The sequence below is a fragment of the Girardinichthys multiradiatus genome, chromosome 13 (assembly GCF_021462225.1).
Source record: "Girardinichthys multiradiatus isolate DD_20200921_A chromosome 13, DD_fGirMul_XY1, whole genome shotgun sequence".
NCBI lineage: Eukaryota > Metazoa > Chordata > Actinopteri > Cyprinodontiformes > Goodeidae > Girardinichthys > Girardinichthys multiradiatus.
Genome location: NC_061806.1, coordinates 7197478 through 7223002, shown reverse-complemented (window position 1 = coordinate 7223002; position 25525 = coordinate 7197478). Strand labels below are relative to the sequence as shown.

Below are 25525 nucleotides of genomic sequence, written 5' to 3'. Positions count from 1 at the left end.
GAACTTCTGGGGAGGGGCCTAATGATGAACGATATAGGACGTCTTCCTATTGGTTGGTGCTGACTGAAGTGACTGCCTCTGATCGCAGACTTCAGTGAGTAGACATAGGAGACACCAGGAGATAGTAGACTACAAAGACAGTGAGTGGTAAGTTATCTTCACAAAATCACAACCTTCAACAACTAAAGTGTGTGTCATTTTTTAAAGAATATCCTTACACAACTCATAAGGACAGAGTCTTTATTGGCTTCTCTGAAGCTGTCGATATATGTTGTATGCTACGGTCCTACCAGTTAGCATAGCCGGATGCTAACTTTAGTCAGAAACTAGACTTGTGTAATGTTCATTTTAATGTTTGTCTGCTAATTAAATTAGATTATATTTAATCTAGATTATATAATTATTATATAATTAATAGATTATATTTAATTAATTAGCCCACTATAATGGAGCTGCATTGACCATGACAGAATGCCAAATTTAGTTGGAGGCAATAATAATAATAATAATAATAATAATAATAATAAGTGTGGTCTGTGATGCATCCATGTCTGGTAACTAACTAGCAGCAATGCTACAGCTATCTATTTTGACAAATGTCTGTGTCAAATTTGTGTTTATCCATGAATTAAATAGGCTGCACGGTGGTGCAGTTGGTAGCACTGTTGCCTTGCAGCAAGAAGGTCCTGGGTTCAATTCCTGGCTGGGGATCTTTCTGCATGGAGTTTGCATGTTCTCCCCGTGCATGTGTGGGTTTTCACCGGGTACTCTGGCTTCCTCCCACAGTCCAAAGACATGCCTGTTAGGTTAACTGGTCTCTCTAAATTGCCCTTAGGTGTATGAATGAGTGTGTGCATGGTTGTTTGTGTGTTGCCCTGTGATGGACTGGCAACCTGTCCAGGGTGTACCCTGCCTCTTGCCCATAGACTGCTGGAGATGGGCACCAGCTTACCTGTGACCCACTATGGAATAAGCAGTAGAAAATGACTGACTGACTGAATTAAATAGGCTATCAAATGGGCTTCCAATTTGGAAGTTTTTTCTACCTTAAACATCTTTAATTTTCTGTACTTTAAAAATTACAATACCTTGACTCTTGACTAGTTTACACTAATAGAATCTTTTAAACCCTGTTGGTGATTTTTGAAAGCTTTATTTGATTTGTGAAAGTTAAATAAAGGGTGCTTTCTTTGCTTCTAGACCACATTAGAAGTGGTCTAGCTAAAAAACTACAATTGTGAATCTCTCCAAACCTGAACAAGATTGTTCTAAACTAATAGCACACAGAGCAGAATTTAAAGAAAACTCAAAAAGAGCCTAAAACATGTGGTTGTATATGTGTAGGTTAGGTTTCTCTACAGTAGAACAGGCCCTAGTTTAAGTAAAAAATGTACAGCTTTAAACTTGTAAACCTTTTTATTAATATGGTGGTACTTTGTTAAACAGATTTTGACATACTCTAATCTCTCAGTTTCTGCTCTCAGTTGCATTAGACACTTCTCTGTCACTGCAAAAAAGGCATTCATCAATAAATTATTCAGATATTCTTTTTTTTCTTTTCATGATTATGATGATCCCATGTTCTTATCTTTCCTCCATCTGGCTACTCTCAATCTGTTTCACTGATTCAGCCCTGGTTAGGGTTACGAACTTTTCCAAAGCAGTTTTCGATTCCTGAATAACATCACAAATTAAATGTTGAAAAACATATTGCAGATATTGCAATTGCAGATATTTACTCCGCATTGTATTAAGTTATTGAAAACAAGTTCATGTACTTTTTACTAACATGTTTCATAATTTCAGACCCTGCTTCCCCTCACCTACTCCTACCCTCATCTACCAGCTGACAGTGTTGAGGTCTGGGAGTGTCTGTTTGTTTTGTGTTTCTTGCCTGCTATTTACTCTGCTTAGTCCATAGGTGGCGTGGGAGCTCATGGGTGCAGCCAGCCTATGATCCATCTTCTGGCCCATCTTTAACCACCACACAGTATCCCCTGGTGTTCCGAGTGTATAGAGACCAGGGTCACGAGGGTGTCGGCACTGCACTGGAACAACCTCCTGACCATGAAGAACGACAGGCACAGCCAAGTGGATGGTCTGTTTGTTTTCTGTTTCTTGCCTGCTATTTACTCTGCTTAGTCCATAGGTGGCATGGGAGCTCATGGGTGCACAGGTGACAGGTGTGGCTCATCCTCATGATTGCTGCTGGGAGCATTTCAGCAGGAGGCTGCCAGCACTTCGATGCCTGAGTGTTAGCCAACAGTGGTAAAAGACTCTCGCCAGACTCTAGCTTTGTGCTTAAGCTTTCATGTTGTCTTAGAGCTTCGATTAACCTTCGTGTGTCCTCCTTCTCAGGTTGCTTTCAAGCCCTGGCTCAGTTTGCAGTTCGTTTCCTGACTTCTGGATCTAAGATTCAAGCCTCCAGTTACCTTCTCTAGACAAACCCCAAGCTGGCTGCTTCCTGGCTCTGCGATCAGCCGGCCACAATCATTTGCGAACCTTGTTCACCCTCCAACGAGCTCCCGTGCAAGCTCCAACACCCAGCGCACCACGCCACCTTCTTCATACCACGGACTAAGCTCAACTGGACATCCTGGAAACCTTCTTCAAGCATCCATAGACTAACCTACCTTGGATATTACCCTTTTCAGTTTCCTCTGGTCTTGTGCTCCTAGACTCCACATCTCTCTTTCCCCCTGGAGGTTTAATCATCTCCTCCAGTAAGCATGTCATATTACTTTTAGTATAATAATCAACCCTTCACTCAGTACTTACCTGTTCTCCCCTTCTTTGTGCAGTTGGTGATCTACCGGTCCTGGTTCCCTCGCCACTAATCATTTCTGTAAAAATAAATCTTTTAAAATCTGTAAACTTCTCCTGAGTGAATTTCTGCATGTGGGTCAGATCTGTTTCTAGAATCATGACAGAAAGGAGCCACAGATCTTCTAAAATACAGCTTTCTTTCTTTTTTTGTTGCACTAGTGGCCTTTATTTTTTGCTAGCTGGGCAGGAAGGCAAAAAGAGAAGAGGAAGACATGCTGTACATTACTCGGGAACGGAACACAGGACATCTGCATCCAGGACTACAATAAATTATTTTTCATGAAATGGTCTAATCTTTGACTGAAAGGCTTTTCTAGTTTTTGAGAATTGGCAGAGCAATAAGTAAGGTTGTTTGTGCCTGTCGCAGCAGCAATCCTCGAACCCGCTGGTGCACACCAGCGGCGAGGGATGCTTTTAGGCTGAAGGAGTCCTATCGGGTCTTTTTGGCCTGTGGGACTCCGGAAGCATCTGATGGGTACCGGCAGTCCAAGCGACATGCCGGTGGTTGCTGAGGCAAAAACTCGGGCATGGGAGGAGTTCGGAGAGGCCATGGAAAACGACTTCCGTATGGCTTCGAGGCGATTCTGGTCCACCATCCGGCGTCTCAGGGGGCGGAAGAGGTACACCGCTAACACTGTTTACAGTGTGGAGGGTATCACACCCTCCACAACGAGGTCAGCATCACGCTGACCTCGACTCGGGACGTTGTGGGTCGGTGGGCAGAGTACTTCGAAGACCTCCTCAATCCCACCGGCATGTCTTCCACTGAAGAAGCGGAGCCTGGGGACCTTGGGGCGGGCTCTCCAATCTCTGGTGCTGAGGTCACCGAGGTGATTAAAAAGCTCCTCAGTGGTAAGGCCCCGGGGGTGGATGAGATCCGCCAGGAACTCTTTAAGGCTCCAGAATGTTGTAGGGTTGTGTTGGTTAACGTGACTCTGCAGCATTGCATGGAAATCGGGGGCAGTTCCACTGGATTGCCAGACCAGGGTGGACGCCTCCCTGGTGAGGTGTTCCGGGCACATCCCACCGGGAGGAGGCCCAGGGGAAGACCCAGGACACGCTGGGGGGACTATGTTTCTGATCTGGGAACGCCTTGGCATTCCACCGGACGAGCTGGCCCAAGTGGCTGGGGAGAGGGAAGTCTGGGTCTCTCTGATTAGGCTGCTGCCCCCGCGACCCGACCCCGGATAAGCGGAAGACAATGGATGGATAGATAGATGGACAAATGGATAAGTAAACTCCAGTTGAAGGTCAATGGTATTGTGATAAAATTATAGTCTTAACTAGGGTCATTACTATGCAGTCTACATATATATTTTTCGTGCATTTAATATCTAAAATTGTATTAGTATCTACAAGTTTCAGATACATTACATTTTTTAATTCATCAACCCAGCCGTCCTGATTATTAGTTATTCATTTTACCAGCTACTTTTTTTCCTACACCTATGAAAAAAAAATCATGAAATCCTTTATTGCATGTTCTTTAAAATCCTATTAACAAAAGTCAGGATAATCTATTTTAGCTGAACTTTGTTGATATTTCTGTGTTAAGGGGAAATGATCGTCACTATGATCATGTCCATCAGTTATCAGTAGCCCACTTCTTAAACTGCATTTCAGATAATTAGTGAATACATTAAGTGACAAGTAAATCAGCTGAGTTTTGTAATATGGATAATCACTCAAACTATACATCTTAATGAAATCATTGTTCTTTTAGATTTAAATATTAAAATCTCAAAATAAACATGACTGTGATTTACATTGGCAAATGTTTTTATGTCTATGAAGTTACTCATGTTAGATGCTGTAGTGCTGTACACACAATTGATAACATTGTTCTTTTGCATTAAAATTTATGTAGATATACTGTACATTCCTTCAGTACAAGCTGTCATGTTTTCCACTTTATATTTTAGAGTATTATCTACAGGTCCTTCTCAAAATATTAGCATATTGTGATAAAGTTCATTATTTTCCATAATGTCATGATGAAAATTTAACATTCATACATTTTAGATTCATTGCACACTAACTGAAATATTTCAGGTCTTTTATTGTCTTAATACGGATGATTGTGGCATACAGCTTATGAAAACCCAAAATTCCTATCTCACAAAATTAGCATATTCCATCCGACCAATAAAAGAAAAGTGTTTTTAATACAAAAAACGTCAACCTTCAAATAATCATGTACAGTTATGCACTCAATACTTGGTCGGGAATCCTTTGGCAAAAATGACTGCTTCAATGCGGCGTGGCATGGAGGCAATCAGCCTGTGGCACTGCTGAGGTCTTATGGAGGCCCAGGATGCTTCGATAGCGGCCTTCAGCTCATCCAGAGTGTTGGGTCTTGAGTCTCTCAACGTTCTCTTCACAACATCCCACAGATTCTCTATGGGGTTCAGGTCAGGAGAGTTGGCAGGCCAATTGAGCACAGTGATACCATGGTCAATAAACCATTTACCAGTGGTTTTGGCACTGTGAGCAGGTGCCAGGTCGTGCTGAAAAATGAAATCTTCATCTCCATAAAGCTTTTCAGCAGATGGAAGCATGAAGTGCTCCATAATCTCCTGATAGCTAGCTGCATTGACCCTGCCCTTGATAAAACACAGTGGACCAACACCAGCAGCTGACACGGCACCCCAGATCATCAGTGACTGTGGGTACTTGACACTGGACTTCTGGCATTTTGGCATTTCCTTCTCCCCAGTCTTCCTCCAGACTCTGGCACCTTGATTTCCGAATGACATGCAGAATTTGCTTTCATCCGAAAAAAGTACTTTGGACCAGTGAGCAACAGTCCGGTGCTGCTTCTCTGTAGCCCAGGTCAGGCGCTTCTGCCCCAGTTTCTGGTTCAAAAGTAGCTTGACCTGGGGAATGCGGCACCTGTAGCCCATTTCCTGCACACGCCTGTGCACGGTGGCTCTGGATGTTTCTACTCCAGACTCAGTCCACTGCTTCCGCATGTCCCCCAAGGTCTGGAATCGGCCCTTCTCCACAATCTTCCTCAGGGTCCGGTCACCTCTTCTCGTTGTGCAGCGTTTTCTGCCACACTTTTTCCTTCCCTCAGACTTCCCACTGAGGTGCCTTGATACAGCACTCTGGGAACAGCCTATTCGTTCAGAAATTTCTTTCTGTGTCTTACCCTCTTGCTTGAGGGTGTCAATAGTGGCCTTCTGGACAGCAGTCAGGTCGGCAGTCTTACCCATGATTGTGGTTTTGAGTGATGAACCAGGCTGGGAGTTTTAAAGGCCTCAGGAATCTTTTGCAGGTGTTTAGAGTTAACTCGTTGATTCAGATGATTAGGTTCATAGCTCGTTTAGAGACCCTTTTAATGATATGCTAATTTTGTGAGATAGGAATTTTGGGTTTTCATGAGCTGTATGCCAAAATCATCCGTATTAAGACAATAAAAGACATGAAATATTTCAGTTAGTGTGCAATGAATATAAAATATATGAATGTTAAATTTTCATCATTACATTATGGAAAATAATTAACTTTATCACAATATGCTAATATTTTGAGAAGGACCTGTATATACAGACCCATACCCCATTGTTTATTCGTCTTCATATAAATTTTAGATCCTTTCAACTGCAAAAGGTAAGAACTGATAACCTCAGACATCTCTTGTACACACTCTACCACAACCTGTGAAAGCTCAACATACACACGTGGACAAAATTGTTGGTACTCCTCGGTTAATAAAAGAAAAAACCCCAATGGACACAAATAACTTGAATCTGACAAAGGTAATAATGAATAAAAATTCTATGAAAATGAACAAATGAAAGTCAAACATTGCTTTTCAAACATGCTTCAACAGAATTATTTAAAAAAATAAACTCATGAAACAGGCCTGGACAAAAATGATGGTACCCCTGAAAATAATGTGACCAAAGGGACATGTTAAATCAAGGTCTGTCCAATAATTAGCATCACAGGTGTCTACATTCTTGTAATCAGTCAGTGGGCCTATATATAGGGCTACAGGTGGTCACTGTGCTGTTTGGTGACATGGTGTGTACCACACTCAACATGGACCAGAGGAAGCGAAAGAAAGAGTTGTCTCAGGGGATTAGAAAGAAAATTATAGTCAAGCATGTTAAAGGTTATATGACCATCTCCAAGCAGCTTCATGTTGCTGTGATTACAGTTGCACATATTATTCAGAAATGTAAGATCCATGGGACTGTAGCCAACCTCCCTGGACGTGGCCGCAGTAGGAAAATTGATGACGAAACAAATAGACGGATAACACGAATGGTAACAAAAGAGCCCAGAAAAACTTCTAAAGAGATTAAAGGTGAACTTCAAGCTCAAGGAACATCAGTGTCAGATTGCACCATCTGACATTGTTTGAGGCAAAGTGGACTTAATGGGAGATGACCAAGGAGAACACCATTCTTGAAAACAAATCATAAAAAAGCCAGACTGGAATTTGCCAAACTACATGTTGACAAGCCACAAAGCTTCAGGTAGAATGTCCTATGGACAGATGAAACAAAAATAACTTTTTGGCAAGGCACATCAGCTCTATGTTTGCAGATGGAAAAATGAAGCATATGAAGAAAAGAGACAACTGGAGCAGTTTGCTCATGAGGAGTGGGCCAAAATACCTGCTGAGAGGTGTAGAAGTCTCATTGACAGTTATAGGAATGGTTTGATTGCAGTGATTGCCTCAAAAGGTTGTGCAACAAAATATTAAGTTAAAGCTACCATCATTTTTGTCCAGGTCTGTTTCATGAGTTTATTTTTTTTAATAATTCTGTTGAAGCATGTTTAAAAAGCAATGTCTGACTTTCATTTGTTCATTTACATAGAATTTTTATTCATTATTACCTTTGTCAGATTCAAGTTATTTCTGTTACCATTGTGGGTTTTTCTTTCATCAACCAAGGGGTACCAACAATTTTGTCCACGTGTGTAAGCTGCTCCAGTTCTAAGAGACTGCAGCTCTTGACAACAATACAAACAGGACTCGAGTATTCAAATTCAATCAGTTGTGTGTTAATGACAGAAGCAAGTTTATTCCTGACTCTGCAATAGCTGTTTTGCCTATCAGGCTCGTATGGCGGGTTAACATAAAAGGAGACCAAACAAAGATTTTTACTTGAACAAAAAAATACGTACACGTACAGACACGTACACTGATAAAAATTAGGAAAATGGTGTCAAAATCCTACCTCAACCTGTAATCTGCCACTTCGGTTTTCCATTCTGCATTAGGAAGAGGGGATCGCTTTAGCATTGCTTTTACTTAGTTAGCAGATATGGATGAATCACAGAACACAATTATTACATATTGCCTTCACCTAAATTCAGCATTCTGTCACACTCAATAGTCTTGATTAAAGAGCGCTAATTAATAAATTAAATATAATCTATTAATTAGCAGACGAACATTAAAATGAACATTACACAAGTCTAGTCTCTGTACTTTACCGGATGCTAACTTTAGTCAGCATCCGGCTATGCTAACTGGTAGGACCGTAGCATACAACATATATCGACAGCTTCAGAGAAGCCAATAAAGACTCTGTCCTTATGAGTTGTGTAAGGATATTCTTTAAAAAATGACAGTCACTTTAGTTGTTGAAGGTTGTGATTTTGTGAAGATAACTTACCACTCACTGTCTTTGTAGCCTGCTATCTCCTGCTATGTATACTCACTGAGGACTGCGATCAGAGGCTGTCACTTCAGTCAGCACCAACCAATAGGAAGACGTCCTATATCGTTCATCCTTAGGCCCCATCCCAGATGTCCATGTTCTCAGTTACTCAAAATTCACTGAGTTCAATAAAGAAAAGGGAGCTTCAACCAAAAAAAACAAGACCTCAAACTATAAAAAAGGGAGCTTCAACCAAAAAAAACGGGAGCTTCAAAACCAAACGTAGGAGATCTGTATAAAATGTGTATAAAATATGAACAAAAATTTTAGTTTTTTTGATTGAAATAATTTTTTGTTTGATTGAATAATATTTTTTGGGTGGGTTAGGGGTGGATGTTTTTTTTTTTCCAGTTCTTATTTTCTGCATCTTTTATGCCTTTAAATGCACAAACTGAGTAAGGACCATTATATTTCCTGTCAAACAGCCTTATTTCCGGACCTTTAACTGAAATTCTAGCTTCCTTCACATCTATAGCAGCTTTCAAATTTAGCTAAAGATGATGCAGTCATTAAACATTTCTAAGTTGGAATGTAAATTATTTAAACAATCAAGTTAAAAGAACCATAGTCTTTCCCCACATCAAACAATATAAACCTGTAGTCATTTTCTTGCAAGAAATCAATTTCTGGGGATCAGATAACTCCCGTCTGCTGCAAAGATGGACAGAGCAGCATTTCCACTCCACTTTTCAAGGTAAGGCCAGAAGTGTCTCAATTCTTTTGACCAAAATATTCCCATTGATGAACGATGTCACGGTTGTGTGTTTGTGAACCTGTGTGGGTGTGAGTTTTCTCTGTCTCTCCTGAGGAGCTATCATTAATTTACTCAGGTTGTCGAAATATAACCAAATCAGAAGATGACACAGATTCGATGCACAGAATTAGATTGAAATGAGGTTTTATTGTTCCAACTTAGGTAGACCTTGATTAGAGTTGTTAGAAGCCAGAGGATGAGGAAGCCCCAAGGATCCGAGCAGAGAGAGAGTGTTCTGGCGGTGGAAATATTTACAGTGCAGATTTCCTGAAGAAGAGTTCCATATGGCGACAGGCAGGCAGACAGATGGGCAGATCGACAGGAAGGCAGGACAACAAGCGATCAGGCAGGCTGACAGAAGTCCACATAACAGAGACTATGTTCCAGCAACAGACTGTGTCAGCAGCTGTCTTAAAAAGCCATGAGCTCATTAGCTGGATGAGTTGCAGCTGAGAACAATGAAGTGCCAGAACCAGCCAGCAGAGATCTCACAGTACCCTCCCCTCAACGATTGCCTCCAGGCAATCCCAAACGTTTCTCCGGATGACGTCTGTAAAAAGATGTAATGAGAGCAGGGTCCAGGATAAGAGAACGAGGTACCCAGGTTCTTTCTTCAGGTCCATATCCAGCCCAATCCACAAGGTACTGAAAACCACGCCCCCTACGTCGAACATCCAGGATACGATTGACCGTGTAAGCTGGATGGTCATCAATGAGACGAACAGGGGGAGGGAGCTTGGTGGGTGGATTCAGGGGACTTTCCGAGACTGGCTTGATCTGTGAAACATGAAAGGTAGGATGAATGTGCATAGAAGCTGGCAACTTGAGTCTCACCGCAGAAGGGTTGATGATCCTTTCTATGACAAAAGGACCGATGAAACGGGGGGCCAACTTTCGAGTAGTATCCTTTAATTTAATATTCTTGGTGGAGAGCCAGACCTTCTGATCAATGCAGTAGACCGGTGCGGTGGAACGGTGACGGTCAGCAAACCTTTTATTCTGTTCCAAAGTGCGTAGAAGTGTCCTCCTGGTCTGACGCCAGATCTTACGACACCTGGAGATATAATGCTGAACAGAGGGGACAACAGTGTCAGATTCAATACTGGGGAATAATGGAGGTAGATAGCCCAGAGAAATCTCAAAGGGAGATAAACCAGTAGCAGAGGAAGTATGAATATTATGGGCATATTCTATCCAAGTGAGATGTCTACACCAGGAAGAAGGGTTGTCATTAATCACACATCTCAATGCTACTTCCAGTTCCTGATTGCATCTCTCAGTCTGCCCATTAGACTGAGGGTGGTAACCAGATGAAAGGCTTACGGTAGCACCAATAGCCCTACAGAACTCCTTCCAGACTTGTGAAATGAACTGCGGGCCTCGGTCAGAGACAATATCCAAGGGCATGCCATGAATACGGAAGACATGAAGAACCAGAAGTTGAGCAGTCTCCAATGCAGACGGAAGCTTAGTTAAGGGAATAAAATGAACAGTCTTAGAGAATCTATCAACAACGGTAAAGATGACTGTGTTTCCGTCAGATGGCGGGAGACCAGTGACGAAGTCAATAGAGATGTGGGACCATGGGCGACTGGGGGTAGACAGAGGTTGAAGAAGACCGGCAGGAGGTTGATTTGAGTTCTTGTTACGGGCACATGTGGAACAAGCTGCGACAAACTCTCTAATGTCGGGATTCATAGTGGGCCACCAGAAATACCTCTTGGTAAAAGTGATCATACGATTAATCCCCGGATGACAGGTAAGTTTATTATTATGAACCCAATCCAGAACTTTATTGATGACAGAGTTCGGAACGAACAGTTTGCCTACAGGACCAGTACCTGGGTCTGGTTCAGATTGTTGTGCCTCCCTGATGTCCTTTTCAATGGCCCAGGTGAGGGCGCCCACAATGCAGGATTCCGGTAAGATGGAAGCTTCAGTCTTGGATTGCTCAGAATGAGAAAATTGGCGAGAGAGAGCGTCGGGCTTGATGTTCTTGGAGCCGGGTCTGTAAGAGATAGAAAAATTAAAACGAGCAAAAAACAGGGACCAACGGGCTTGTCTGGAGTTAAGTCTCTTGGCATTTTGGATGTAAGAGAGGTTTTTATGGTCAGTCCAAATGAGAAAAGGGACTTCCGCCCCCTCTAACCAATGCCGCCACTCCTCAAGCGCCAACTTGATAGCCAGAAGCTCTCGATTTCCCACATCGTAATTCTGCTCTGCTGACGACAAACGACGAGAAAAATAAGCACAAGGATGCACCTTGTTGTCTATAGGAGAACGTTGAGACAAGATGGCCCCTACTCCAATGTCAGAAGCATCAACCTCCACAACGAATTGCGCACTAGGATCAGGATGAGTCAGAATGGGTGCAGAAGAAAATAAAGTTTTCAATTTGCAAAAAGCTTTCTCTGCCTCAGGGGACCAATGGAATGTCTTCAGAGAGGAGGTAAGTTGAGTGAGAGGCACAGTGACCTGACTGTAGTTCTTTATGAACCTTCTATAAAAATTTGCAAAACCTAAGAACCTTTGGAGTTGCCTGCGATCCGTTGGAGTAGGCCACTCTGCCACTGCCTTGGTCTTCTCAGGATCCGTTCTGTACCTGCCTGCTTCAAAAATAAAACCCAAGAAGGTCACAGAAGAAACACCGAATTCACATTTTTCGGCTTTTACAAAGAGTTGGTTTTCATAAAGCCTCTGGAGTATGGTCCTGACATGCTGGTGATGCTGATCAATGTTCTGAGAGAAAATCAAAATATCATCCAGATAAACAAACACAAAGAGGTTGAGGAAATCACGGAGAATATCATTTATAAGAGCCTGAAAAACAGCGGGTGCGTTAGTCAATCCAAAAGGCATCACCAAATATTCAAAATGTCCCAGGGGAGTCTTGAAAGCTGTCTTCCACTCGTCACCCTCTCGGATCCGAACCAGATGATACGCATTGCGCAGGTCGAGCTTGGTAAAAATCTTGGCAGTGTGTAATTGGTCATGTATAGAATCAATGAGTGGTAAGGGGTACTTATTTTTGATTGTGATTTGATTCAACCCCCTATAATCAATGCAGGGTCTTAACGTGCCATCTTTCTTCCCCACAAAGAAGAAGCCGGCGCCAACGGGGGAGGTAGATGGCCGAATGATCCCGGATGCTAAGGAATCCTCAATGTACTCCTTCATGACTCTTCTCTCCGGTCCAGAGAGATTGTATAGTCTGCTGGATGGTAACGGAGCACCTGGAAGGAGATCAATAGCACAGTCATAGGGGCGATGCATGGGTAAAGAAAGAGCCCCCTGTTTACTAAAAACAGATGCAAGATTGTGGTATTCAGGAGGAATCTTAGACAGATCAACAGGCTCAGGTGGTTCAATTTGTTTGCTAGAGTGAGAGACAGCAGTCTTTAGACAATTCTGGAGACAGTAATCACTCCACTTCTCTACTCTGCCCTCCACCCAATTAATTGCGGGATTATGTCTCTGCAACCACGGAAATCCTAGAACCAATTGTGGGGAGATAGAGGAGACAACAAAGAACTCACCCCATTCATGGTGGTTACCTGAGGTAATGATGTGAAGGTGGGGCACTTTAAACTTCACCTGAGATATGGTTTGACCAGTGATGCCCGAAACAGAAAGGGGGTGGTTGAGAGACTGAGAAGGTATCTTAAGTTTGTCAACTAGATCCAAGGAAATAAGATTCTGTTCCGCACCAGAATCAATAAAAGCATCCACTGGACACTTTTCTTGGCCAATAATAATAGTGACTGGAAAACACAGACGAGATATAGGGGAAAAATGGGACATGCTCATCAAAGTCCCCTGACCTATTGACGAGCCCCCTCTTTTCCCTTCTTAGGGCATCTTGCAACATAATGTCCACCTTGTCCACAATACAAACAAAGACCAGCCCCAAAACGACGTTGTCGCTCTTCAGGAGAGAGACGAGTGTGACCAACCTGCATAGGCTCAGGTTCCACAGATCCCTCCGAAGAGGAAGTGGGTGTATCAAGGTAAGCGGTCCGAGGTGCCATAAAGTGCTGCCACTCTGACTTATGATTCCTCTCAGCTTGTCTCTCTCTTAGGCGGTTGTCAATACGGATTGACAGTTTGATTAAATCATCCAGTCTCGCAGGTTGATCTCTTAAAACCAACTGGTCCTTTATCTGATTTGTAAGGGAATTCACAAAAATACCCTTGAGTGCCGCTTCATCCCAACCCACCTCCTGTGCTGCCACCCGGAAGTCGATGGCGAACTCCGCCAATGCCCTCTTTCCCTGTTTGAGGGTAAGTAACTTCTTAGCAGCTGTCTCCTGTTGGAGTGGTTGATCAAAGACTTCCTTGAAGTGACTGAAAAAAACAGCATAACTCAGAGACTCAATAGGGTTAGTTGTGAGAAAAGCGTGCGCCCAGCGTAAAGCAGATCCTTTTAGGGAGGTAACAATAAAAGTGATCTTGGAAGCAGCAGTCGGAAACAGAGAGGGGGAACGACTAAAAGCCAACTCACATTGGAGAGAAAACCCACCAAAATTATTAGGGTTGCCATCAAAAAGTTCAGACGGACGGAAATCAGGTTCTCGGATTCCGGATGAGTGGGTTGTGGGTGGCTGAGGATTCTCAGAACGAACTGGAGGATTGGAAGGAGCGGGTGAGAGTTTGGTTAATATTTCACTTAAGGCATGTACCATACCACCAAGTTCCGTGAGATGGGCATCTGTCGTCCTTTGTTGTTGTAGCAACTGTTGAAGCATGGTCTCAGTGGATTGGAGGCGTTCCCTCCAGGAGGTCTGTTCATCTTCATCTGATTTGTTTTTCGACATGTCTGCTGGCTGGAACATACTATCATTAATTTACTCAGGTTGTCGAAATATAACCAAATCAGAAGATGACACAGATTCGATGCACAGAATTAGATTGAAATGAGGTTTTATTGTTCCAACTTAGGTAGACCTTGATTAGAGTTGTTAGAAGCCAGAGGATGAGGAAGCCCCAAGGATCCGAGCAGAGAGAGAGTGTTCTGGCGGTGGAAATATTTACAGTGCAGATTTCCTGAAGAAGAGTTCCATATGGCGACAGGCAGGCAGACAGATGGGCAGATCGACAGGAAGGCAGGACAACAAGCGATCAGGCAGGCTGACAGAAGTCCACATAACAGAGACTATGTTCCAGCAACAGACTGTGTCAGCAGCTGTCTTAAAAAGCCATGAGCTCATTAGCTGGATGAGTTGCAGCTGAGAACAATGAAGTGCCAGAACCAGCCAGCAGAGATCTCACAGGAGCTCTGCTGGTGGGCGTGGTGTACAGCTGATAGCAGCGCACCTGCAAGTAATCATCTGCTACAGCGTTTATAAGGAGTTGCTGGATGACCATTCTTCGCCTGATGGTCCAAATCTGTTGGTAAAATCAAGCCCTCTGAGTCTCAAGTTCTTGTTTTCGAACCTCTTAGTAGTTTTTAGACTGTCTTTGAACTCAACCTGCCTAAGCCTTCCTTTGCTGCTTTCCCCTCCAGGTTCAAGGAACCACTTTGTTCCCGGATTTCACCTACAACCTCACAGATGATCAGTTTGTTACCGGAAAGCCTTCCTACAAGCTGTCCTCTGCAATACCTTATCGCTCTAGCCTCTGCCTGCCCGCTCTTCAAAAACACCGGCAGTTTCATCAACTCAGATCCCAACTAATAAACCCACTGCCAGACTGACCACCAGAATTGCAACCCCACCTCAGAGCATTTCCATCACAACTAGAACTGTAAGCTGCCTCTCCTTATTTATGCAACTTCTGATCAGCCTCCCCTGAAAACTTCCTGCTAAGTGTTCCTTGCCCTTACAGAAGCCTCAAGTCCCAGTTTCCTGTTTTGAGCACCTTTTCACCCCAAATAAACCCTTTTAAACCTTTTTATTTGTCTCCTGCTTGTTTGGTTCTGCATGCGGGTCAAGAAGTTACAACCAAATATGACAAACACAGTATAGTTTCTGACAAAAACGGCAGATATGTGTTTGTCTAAAGGCAATTATACAACTCAACACTGAAGTAGAATAGATCCTACTCTCTTATAATTGTGGGGACCTTAACTGCTAGTTGGATCCATTACTGGATCAACCGTCTTCCAATCCTTACACAACTAGCAAATCGTCTTCTTTTATAAATTCCTTTTTGTCTTACTATGATGTCTCTGACATCTGGTGCCATCTCCATCCTGGCGGCAAGCACTACTCTTTTTTTCTCCCAGGTCCACCACACTTACTGACTATGCTCCAAAATTTACTGCTTTCAGTCAATTTTGCTGTAGCTCCCCACTTCCAAAAAAATTGGCATTTCAATTCAACCCTTTCTTTTTGAACCCTAACCACAGAGGACTTGTATCAGTATGGTTTGTCATTATCAGAGAAAAATTGGGATCTTATTTTAAATCGGTTAATTCATCATCACTCTGTGGCCAACACTGTTTGTTGCAGGTTAAAGTTGTGCATAGATTTCATATGTCTAACGGGAGGCTGTTTCGCATTAATCCATATATAAGCCCTGGGTGCGACACGTGTGGCCTCCCTTATTCATATTTTTTGGACATGTCTATATCTTTAAAAATACTGAAAATACATCTTTCAAACCCTGTTTCTCATCTTTTGGCACCACATAGAACCCAACTTACTAGTGGCACTTTTCAGCACCAAAGAGAGTGACACTGCCCTCTCTTCCTCTGAACACACCGTGTTATCTTTTGCCTCTCTTCTGGATAGATGCAGAATTCTGTTAAAATGGATAAACACAACTACCCCTACCCTTAATCAATAGTTAAAGGATCTAATTTCCTTCTTAAGTCTTGAAAAGATCCACTACTCAGTGATGAATTCTTGTGATTCACAGTTTCACAAGGTGTGGGGACCTTTCATACAGCATATTGTAAACCCCAAATCCAGACTCCACCATGTAGGGCTTTGCATGAAATCTACTCATTTACAGGTCCTATATTCCAATTAAATTGAACTGGCTGCGAAACGTTGTTTGTATTTAATGTTTTATTTATATTTAACATTTTTTTGGGGGTCAGGGAAAAGGTTTGGAAGCGGTTCTGCACACCAAGTCATTGTCTTTGTAGGTACGTCTGAGCACCTTGTTCACTTTAATAGCTGTAAGACTGACCAGTTCCATGTGTAATGTGGATAAATCTTCATACATTTGTTGTCTTTTTCTAGCAAGTTACTTGCCGTTATTATTCTTTACAACCATGTGTGCATGTAAACTATTAAAAATATTTTTATGAAAACAAAATCACTGTCAGACTATATATTTTCATTCATAAATTTCTTCTGCATCATTAAAAGCTTTTGTCTCTTGCAAAATCAGCTTTCTCTCTCTTTTGGACATTAGATCGGTTGTGATAGGGACCCAGACTGGCAAAGCTCTGTTTAGCGTGGTCCGCAACCTATCTTTGGCTGGGGTAGAAATTAAAAAAACAAGGAATCTTTCCCACAAGACAGATCGTAAAATGTGCAGGACTGGGAGAGCAGTTGGTGTAATTTGAACAAATTTTGGAACCTTGCACAGAAATGGCAGTGGCATTAACAAAATCCTGACGCTTGCAATCATACATGCGGGCACAAACACGTAAACACACACACATACACAAACACATTTACAGCAGTCCCAGACTAGAAGAGGACACAGGACTGACAACTTCCACACCAGATCCAGTGGGCCCCAACACCCTGTAGGTAATATGTGTAAAGGGGTGTAGAGTGTGTAGTCATTGGCAAATGGTTTTGATGGGCGCTGGTACCTCAGTTGGTAGAGCGCGCAAAGCATGCACAAAGGCTATAGTTCTCAACATGGTTGTCCTGGGTTTCAATTCCTAGTCCCATGCCATAGCTGCATGTCTTCCAATTTACTCTTCACCCACTTTCCTGAATGATTACTGTACAATAAAGGCTACTAGTGCTAAAAAAAGAAAATGGGTATTGATAATAAAGATTATTTGAAATTGAACCTTGTAGAATAAGAATAGGATGTCAGCAAAGTTCGTGTACATATAAAAGTAGACAAACAAATACTTTTGACAATATAGTGTAAGTTCCTAATAGAAAATAAGGCAAGGCCAATTAGGCTGGGCATAAAAAGATAATCAACTTTTTAAAGACGTGAACACATTAAAAAAATGTATACATTATTTACTTTTTTGTTATGAAAAGGTCTTTCATAATTTATAGATGTCAATGCATTGTTATTGAAATGTTTTTCTCAATACATATTTTTTTCTTGTGTACTGAATTTCAATTTTGAAAACCAAACACATCTCTATTGGTTCTCTATTTATTTCACCACAACAGAACAGTAAATTTTTATTTTTATTCTTGTTTTGTCTAAAGCCATTTAAAAGTTTTCAGCAAATGATGTAATTATTATTATTATTTTCATGCTGAGTGATCATGAATCAGGCAAACAAACCTGGCACTTTTTCTCCCTATTGGTCACGGATGGGGAGTGCCTCCGCTCTCTCCTGGCAACAGTCTAGTAGCATATACAAAACTCATAATATTATAGTCAGTTCCAAGGAACTCTCAGGGTACAATCTTTACATAGCTATACCAACCATGATTTTCTTCTTGTGGCATTTATAGAAGGTTTGGGTCTTAGGAACCTTTTACACATTTCGGTATTTACAGAGCACATTTTGTTTCATTGTTTATATTCATACCTTCAAAATTGGGACCTAAGGTTATAGAGCACAATTTCTGAGTATCGTAACACTGAGGATCGTAACACTTTAATATACTGTAAAAGGCATACGCAATTTATAACATTACATTTCTGAGTACATTGGTAGATTGCGCAAAAATTACTCATTACCTTTCATTATGGTCTTTGGTAATATTTTGCACAGTAAGATTGACCAATCCTAAAGTTAATGGCATTGTACAGAAACAAACAAGGTCTTCGACCCCTTACCTTAATCTCCGAAGCAGACTGTGGTTTTGAGCTGTGACTCTTAGTGTGCTCTGGCCTACATTCTGTCTTTAGCTCCCTCTTCCAATCTATATGCCGTTGACATTTGGGTGTGGAGCCATCAAGATGGTTAGGGTGAGGCAGTGTGGGTAGCAATGGTGATGGCCTTGCTTCACCTGGAGAGGCTGGTGACATAACAGGGGCACTGACTGGACGATTGGATTTGTTGTCAGGAGTAGTAGCCATAGCTGGGTTGGTCGAAAAGGAGACACGGTGAGCTCATTTTAAATTTCCAAAGAAATCAAATCTGACATACTACACTATGTAATATCACATAGTGTAGTATGTCAAAAGTACATGTATATTGAATTGAACAACAAAAATGTTGTTCAATTCAATATAGTTTTATTTATATAGTTCCAAATTAAAAAAGTGTCAACTACAGGCAAACAACTCATATCCAGTCATAGAGAATCCAATTTATTCTGATACAATGCAATCATAAAGTCTTCAGATCAAATTCTGATCCAATCCAATTTAGATTTAAATCCAATAAAATACAGTCCAATTTGCTCCAAAATATAATGCAACAAAAAGCCTGTTGTATTATTGTTATAATAAATAAAATGCAACAGAAAAACCCAAGCCCTGCTGTGACCAGGACTTGGGTGGAAAGTAAGCAGTGAGCCAGGAGCAAAAATTGAGGAAAGGAAAAACACAGTTGGGTTTTCCAACTGGACCTGTTACCCCCATGACCCAATCTTAGAAAAGTGGAAAGCAATTAATGGCTGAATAGACCCAAGACCTTTTTTTGAAAACAAAAAACATAAATGGCTTAGCTCAGAGTGGTGGGTAATCTTAGCACACAACATCTATACCTTTACTGTGTATGTATAGTACAGTTTGCACACGGAAGCACGGAGATACAAGCATTAGCCTAAATTCTGAACTTCTGAAAATAGTAGAAATGCAAACTTTTCCACATAAGCTTTACGTATTTTTTGCCATTATTTAGCATATTGAAGATGTTGCCTAAAGATGTAGTCAATTTTTGAATCTGAGAAGTAGTGTACTCCTACGTTTAAACTCCTAAGTTTAAAGGAAAGGGCAGATAAGGCAATTAATCCTTATGTGCAGGGTTTGTACAATGGGCCAAAAAGTGCTGCGTTGTCCTTGGAGTGGCTGAACAATACAGATCACTGTCATATCAAGGCATGTAATACCATGTGAACTCATTAAAGAACCCTGGGTAGCACACCAACTAGATTACCAGTGTTTCTATGAGTATAATACTCATACTGTACCTCCATCCAGACTGTGTGAATTCCTCTTGCTGGAAGAGCGCTGGAACATAGGAGCTGGTCTATCAATCAGAGAGCTAGCCTGTCTGGTCTGGGCCTGAGTCCTACCACTGTAACGAAATTTTGAGCCCAGTGCCAGGAACTTTCTCGGGGTGGTGGCCATCTCAGTGGAAGTTAACCTGTGCACAAAGAAAAAATATTGGTTAACAGCCTCAAGTGTCAAATTTTGATCACAGAAAACTGTTCAAGCAATGAAAAGAACATACTCTACCTAAAGAAGGTGTGATGTTCAACACATACTTTCCACAGCTTCTTGGCGGCCTTATAATTAGGAAGTTTGAAACCAATTGCACTCTCATATTGTTCTGTCTGTTAGAGGTAAATCAGAATAAAAAAAATGTTATGATAAAATCACCCCTGATTTCAGTATAGGTTGGGATAAGTATGGTAATGAAGAACAAAGGTTATATACCTCAGATGGTCGTATTTTAATAAAGAAGCTGCTGTGCTTATAGGACACCTTAAGGACTTTGGGCCACGGGAAACGGTTAATTCTCAATTTATCTTTGTACACCATCAGGCCACTGGAGCACACTCCCAGCATGATGTCAACACCATCCAGGTCCTTTCAGAGACAGTAAAATTAATCACCATCTAGTATTCAAAAACTGCTTCCATTTAGTTAACATTAAACATGACAAATGAAACATGACTTCTTAGCATTATGATTCTGTTGTGATTGCCAATATATCTGTTTATATGTTCTTTTTTGTTGTGGAAGTTCTTAAAATATCTTGCTGTGAGTTCTTTACACTGTAAATTTGTCCTTTGCATCACACGTTTGTAATAACTTAAGATATCCACAAGGAGGCATTACAGTAAAAAATGTAAGTTTCAGGATAACCCTGCTATGTTACAGATTGACCTGATTTCTGATGAAAAACATGTCACATGTGTTCCTACATTTCATCCTGAGGCTAATTATTTGTTTGTTGTTGTGTTCCTCTTAAGAAAAACTTAATTTAAAGGGTGGTTTTTAAAACACAATTTGGCCATAACATGAATACAATGCCTATGCATTTTAATCCTTTTATTAATGGTATTTTAAGGGTACATGATTGACTTTAAGGAAGCTATAGGTTTAATTCAGTTGTTCTAGTCCTTTAATTGAAATATGTTTGACTGAGTTGAATTACTTTTGTTGATAAATTCTTGTATTTTAGGAATTATGTGAATTTATTCCATGTTTGTACAGTTTTGCTGTTCAGTAATGCAGAGCGCGTTTTAGCCTTTTCTCTTTTGTCCTAATACCACCGCCATGTTGGACTGTTATTCACAGGACAACACTTGTTGACAACACAGAAAGAATTATTATTGAATTAAATATTAAATAATATAATCATAATAATAGTTAGAACACCGCAAGGCAGCTGGGCTCTCCCTCAGAAATCGGGTGAGAAGACTCAGAGTAGAGCCGCAGGTCCTCCGCATCTAGAGAAGCCAGTTGAGGTGGTTCAGGCATCTGGCTGAACCACCTCAGGCATGCCCTGCCCGGACACCTCTCTAGGGAGGCGTTCCTGGCATGTCCAACTGGGAGGAGACTCTGAGAAAGACCCAGGAAGTGCTAGAGACACTATGTCTCTCAGCTGGCCTGGGAATGTCTTGGGGTTCTCCCAGCAGAGCTGGAAGAGGTGGGTAGGTGGGTGGATGGATGGGTTTAAGCATTGATATATTTTACTGGATTGGATATTGCCTATAAGCTGCTATATAGATAATGACGTGCACATGCATTGCTATGCATTAAACCATGTCAACAAAACCATGCTGTTCTGTTGCAGGATGAGCATGCATTTGCCCTTATTTCTAATACAATTTTTCATAAAATATGGCTCAAATTACAGCTGAGAAAATTGCTGATGTTATAACACATAGAAATATGTACTATCTCTAAACATAAATCTATAAGCAGCATGGGAACTGTGCATTTTAGTGTTGGTAACTATACCAAGAGTGCTATATTTTGATTGCAGTACTGTCAATTGATTTGTGTTGTGAGCTGTGATTATTGTGTCACAGTTTGTTGGTGTCTTGCCTGATGCTGGAATTTGAAAACTGATGTATTCGTGTTACTCCTGTCACCTAGGCCCAGGGGCGGACTGGCCACCAGGACACTTCCAAGTGGCCTAGCCCACTCAGTTATCCCTGAGGGACAGGACCAAAGGCTTCGCTCGGGACACGCTTGATTTTTTAAAATAAACAATCTGTGTCATTCATGTGGCTCAATCGGGTATCTGCCACCCTAAGGTTCCCAGCCCCCCACCCCCTCCTTTCTTATTCTGAGGCTGTCTGTCACAGCATCACAGAGAAACACACAGAGACAGCCAAAGAAGAAAAGGAAGAGCACAAAGGGAGAGGATGAAAAATAAGAAAGCACTGGCCGCCGATGCAGCAAAGTGCTATAAATTAATATTCATTTGTAAGGGGGTAGGCAAGATATAAACAATAGCGGCAAAGAGTGAAAACGCTAGAATAGGATGTCCAGCAAAACTAGCTTAATGAGGAAGATCAACTTTGAGGAACATAGGGGGGTGAAAAACAAACTTAATAAAACAAATGTTACGTTTCTACAAAGGATATTGCATATTTTAAAATATGGTTAACGAACAGAATCTGGAAAATAATATTTATTTAATGCTTAGATGTCCAGGAATTCAGATTCTGGGTACCCTTCATAAACTCCACCAATACATTACAATATGTGAATATTAAAATCCTTGTATTATATAGTTTTATTGAATCTTTATTTAACCAGGTAAAATGTTTTTAGTATTTTAAACACTACTACTTTTCCTGGCATTCATCACTTTTTTCTAGAACTGTTCGCATATTACATATCATGTCAGAAAAATCTCAATTATACAATTATATTTAAGTCAAATTTTCATTGCAATATGTTATTCTATTCATAGAACTTTATTGGCCTTTAAAAAGGAAGTTTTTTTGTACTTCTGATACTGCTTCTGCAGCAGCACTGATTCAATGTATAGCAATGGCAAGTGTCAGGTGAGAGTCACTTGATGTCCAATTCAGTAATATAAGTAATATTTATCAATAGATTTAAGTACATCGGCAAATTAAAATGTACATTGGTAAATTAAACTAATCATCTTTGCTGTTTTATTGGCTAATTGTTTGTTCAACGGTCTGAGAGAAAGTTAGGAGTGTTGCAGAATGCCACACTAGCTTCCTCAGCTTGTCTATGCTTTATCTCTTGCCCTTAGACAATAAAATAAGGGTGCAAAAAAGCTATGTTTAAACAAATAAGATTTAAATGGACAGGGCCTGAACCCTCATTCATCTGTGTAAAGCAAAGCCAAAGTCAGTAAAAAAGTCAGTGTAAGTTAAAAATTTGGGAAGAGTATGTGCAGGGTTCCAATAAAGGACCCGACACATCCAAAAATAAGAAAAGGAAGCAACAAGTGTCTGCATCTGTGCTTGTGTATACAAACATATTGACCTCAATTCATTGCTATATTGCCTAACACTGACCCTTACCAGTATATACCTTACCCTAGACCTAACCTAAACTCAATTCATTCCTTAGTGCTAAACCTAATCATTAACTCACATAACTCATTCCCCCTTGTGTGGACTGGGCAAAATATACAGACAATGTTGGTGTTCTGTCGGAAATTGATCCACACAAGATTACACAGACATGCGTGCGCACACACACACTTACACACTTAGGTTATTCTATGCTCGTGGAGAATTTTCATTGACTTCCATTTTTTTTAAATTCAGTTATATGGCCTAACCCTGACATTTACCATAAACCTAACCATTACAAGTATATATCTAACCCTAAACCTAATTCACAACAGCATTTTCCCCCAGGGGCAAGGTTTTGGTCCTCACAAAGTCCTCACAATGCAGTAGAAATTCAGAAAATGGGCCTCATCATGTAACAAAAACACACACAGCACCCACCCAAACACATACACACACACACACACACACAACAACCCTGAATCACCTTGAAGGAAAATTAACCAACTGTGGCTGTCTTCTGCAAGAATTATCCAAGGTTTGCCCTCATTCATTCATCCCCAAATAGAGCACCATTAAATTACGTCAGGGTGAGTTGTGCTCACTTTAGGTTTGTTATGTAAAAACAGCATAATTCAGTTCACTGCTCTCCAAAAAATGTGTTATGTTCATGCCCAACACCGGCCAGTTTTTTGTTTTTTTTATCTTGGGGGGATGTTGCAGAGATACTATCGACAATAAAGTAGTGTAATTAGTACGAGAAAGCCACAACACCTGACTGATCTGACAGAAGGGCTCTAAAGTTAAAAGCTAGAGGAATTGTGACTGACTGATCCAGTCTAGCTCACCTTTGCATGGTGAAGGTCCACACCATACATAGAGAGTTTTTTGGCATTCTCCAAAAACATCAGGTCTGCCTGGGCGGGACTGATTGTCCTGCCATGTTTCCCGTAAGGAAAAAAATACAAATATAAGAATTCATGCATTGACAAATAGTAAACACATAATATATCCCATTTCATTTACAAATAAATGAATAAAAGAATATTTCATTGCACAATGAAATTAAAAGTGTCCTAGATGATACACTGAAGTCAGACTGCTAAAAAGACATAGAAAAAATTGAATTTAAATAACAATTTGGGAATCTGTAAACCTATTCCATCACTGGTTGACTTAGACAGTATTCAGACCTATATGTATGATGCAGCTCCATCATTTTGTCCTCCAGCTCTTTTGTCTGGCCTGAGGCCATTTTCATCTCCTTAGCATAATCATTGCCATGCACCTCAGGGTCATACTCGCCCAGCTCTGACTGCAGGGCGTAGGAGCCCAGCAGAGCCAGGGTGACAAAGGAGCAAGGAAGGCGGCCTTGTAGAATGTCTTTCCGCAGCTGTAGACACAGGTAGTACCTTCAATGTACAAACAGCAATAACATTAGTTAGAACTTTTCAGTGAAAGCTAAAATTAGCTATACATTTTAGGAACAGGATTTTTGACTGTGAGGCCATCATAATGATGAGTTTTGAGATTCTAACTATATTTTATTACCACAATTTTTTTTTTATCATTTTATGAAAACTCTTCCTCTGGGGTGAGCAAAGCACCAATTAGGTTCAAAGTTGAAAATATAGACAAAGAAAAGACTGAAGGTTTAGCACCAGTTAAAAAGAAGCAACAAAAACATTTTAAGGAAGGATTGTTTGCATGATATTAGTATAAGACATGCTAATGAGTGTAAATTAAGTAATTTTGGAGACGGTAAGACAGATGTTTTGTTTTTTTGTGTTTATTGCTATTTTAGCTCTTATGTTGGTTGCAGAATAGCATATGTTTAAAGCACTCCAATGCCAAACGGGAGTAGTTTCACCCTGCTATAAAACTATTTTAATGTTTAAAATTGTAAGTTTATTTTTAGAGCATAGAATGGGAAGTGTTACATTTTGCCAAAGATCATCCCTTGAAATGTCATCTTTATACATGAAGATCCCAGGTCCTTTCCCCAGGATTTTCAGTTTTTATTTTCTTAAATGAATTTACTCTGTACTTTAAAAATACCATTGTTCATCTTTCAGTTGTGTATTTTCTTTATCATTGTGTCATGTATTTTCTAACTTGTATAAACAAAAACGTGATATAAAAAACGTTTTAAATATAGTGTATCCCACACTCATTTTTCCTTAAAATAGTCGCTGTGGATTGGTGGCCAGTAGTGATGGGAAATCCGGTTCTTTTAGAGAACCAGTTAATTTGGCTCGGCTCACTTAAAAGAGCCTCTTTCAGTTCCCGAACGGCTCTTACAATTCTTGTCGTATATTTGATTTATTGTTTACAATACCATAAATATATACACCAAACAATCTATTAATTTAAAATACAGCAAGACTAAAGGGCCTTTTTAGACAGGACATGGTTTGCGCTCCGTTTGTTGATGGGTTAAGTGCAGTGCCTCGCGGGCTGTTTGCCGGGTTGGCGGGACA

The 25525-nt window shown here is 40.8% G+C and overlaps 1 protein-coding gene across 10 annotated transcripts in view; it reads right to left on the bottom strand.

The window, feature by feature from the left end:
- epb41a (erythrocyte membrane protein band 4.1a) overlaps nt 1–25525 on the bottom strand; it is a 161180-nt gene that overhangs the window by 72785 nt on the left and 62870 nt on the right. For all 10 annotated transcript variants that reach the window (XR_007041018.1, XR_007041017.1, XR_007041016.1 and 7 more), the window contains exons 7-13: nt 24239–24457; nt 23894–23981; nt 19969–20121; nt 19768–19865; nt 19500–19675; nt 18199–18443; nt 17698–17760 (exon numbers count right to left, since the gene is read on the bottom strand). Coding sequence is in view for 6 of the 10 variants with exons in the window: in XM_047383888.1 (XP_047239844.1) it covers nt 17698–17760; nt 18199–18443; nt 19500–19675; nt 19768–19865; nt 19969–20121; nt 23894–23981; nt 24239–24457 (1042 nt within the window). In the remaining 4 variants the exon portion in view is untranslated. The remainder of the gene's footprint in view (nt 1–17697; nt 17761–18198; nt 18444–19499; nt 19676–19767; nt 19866–19968; nt 20122–23893; nt 23982–24238; nt 24458–25525) is intronic.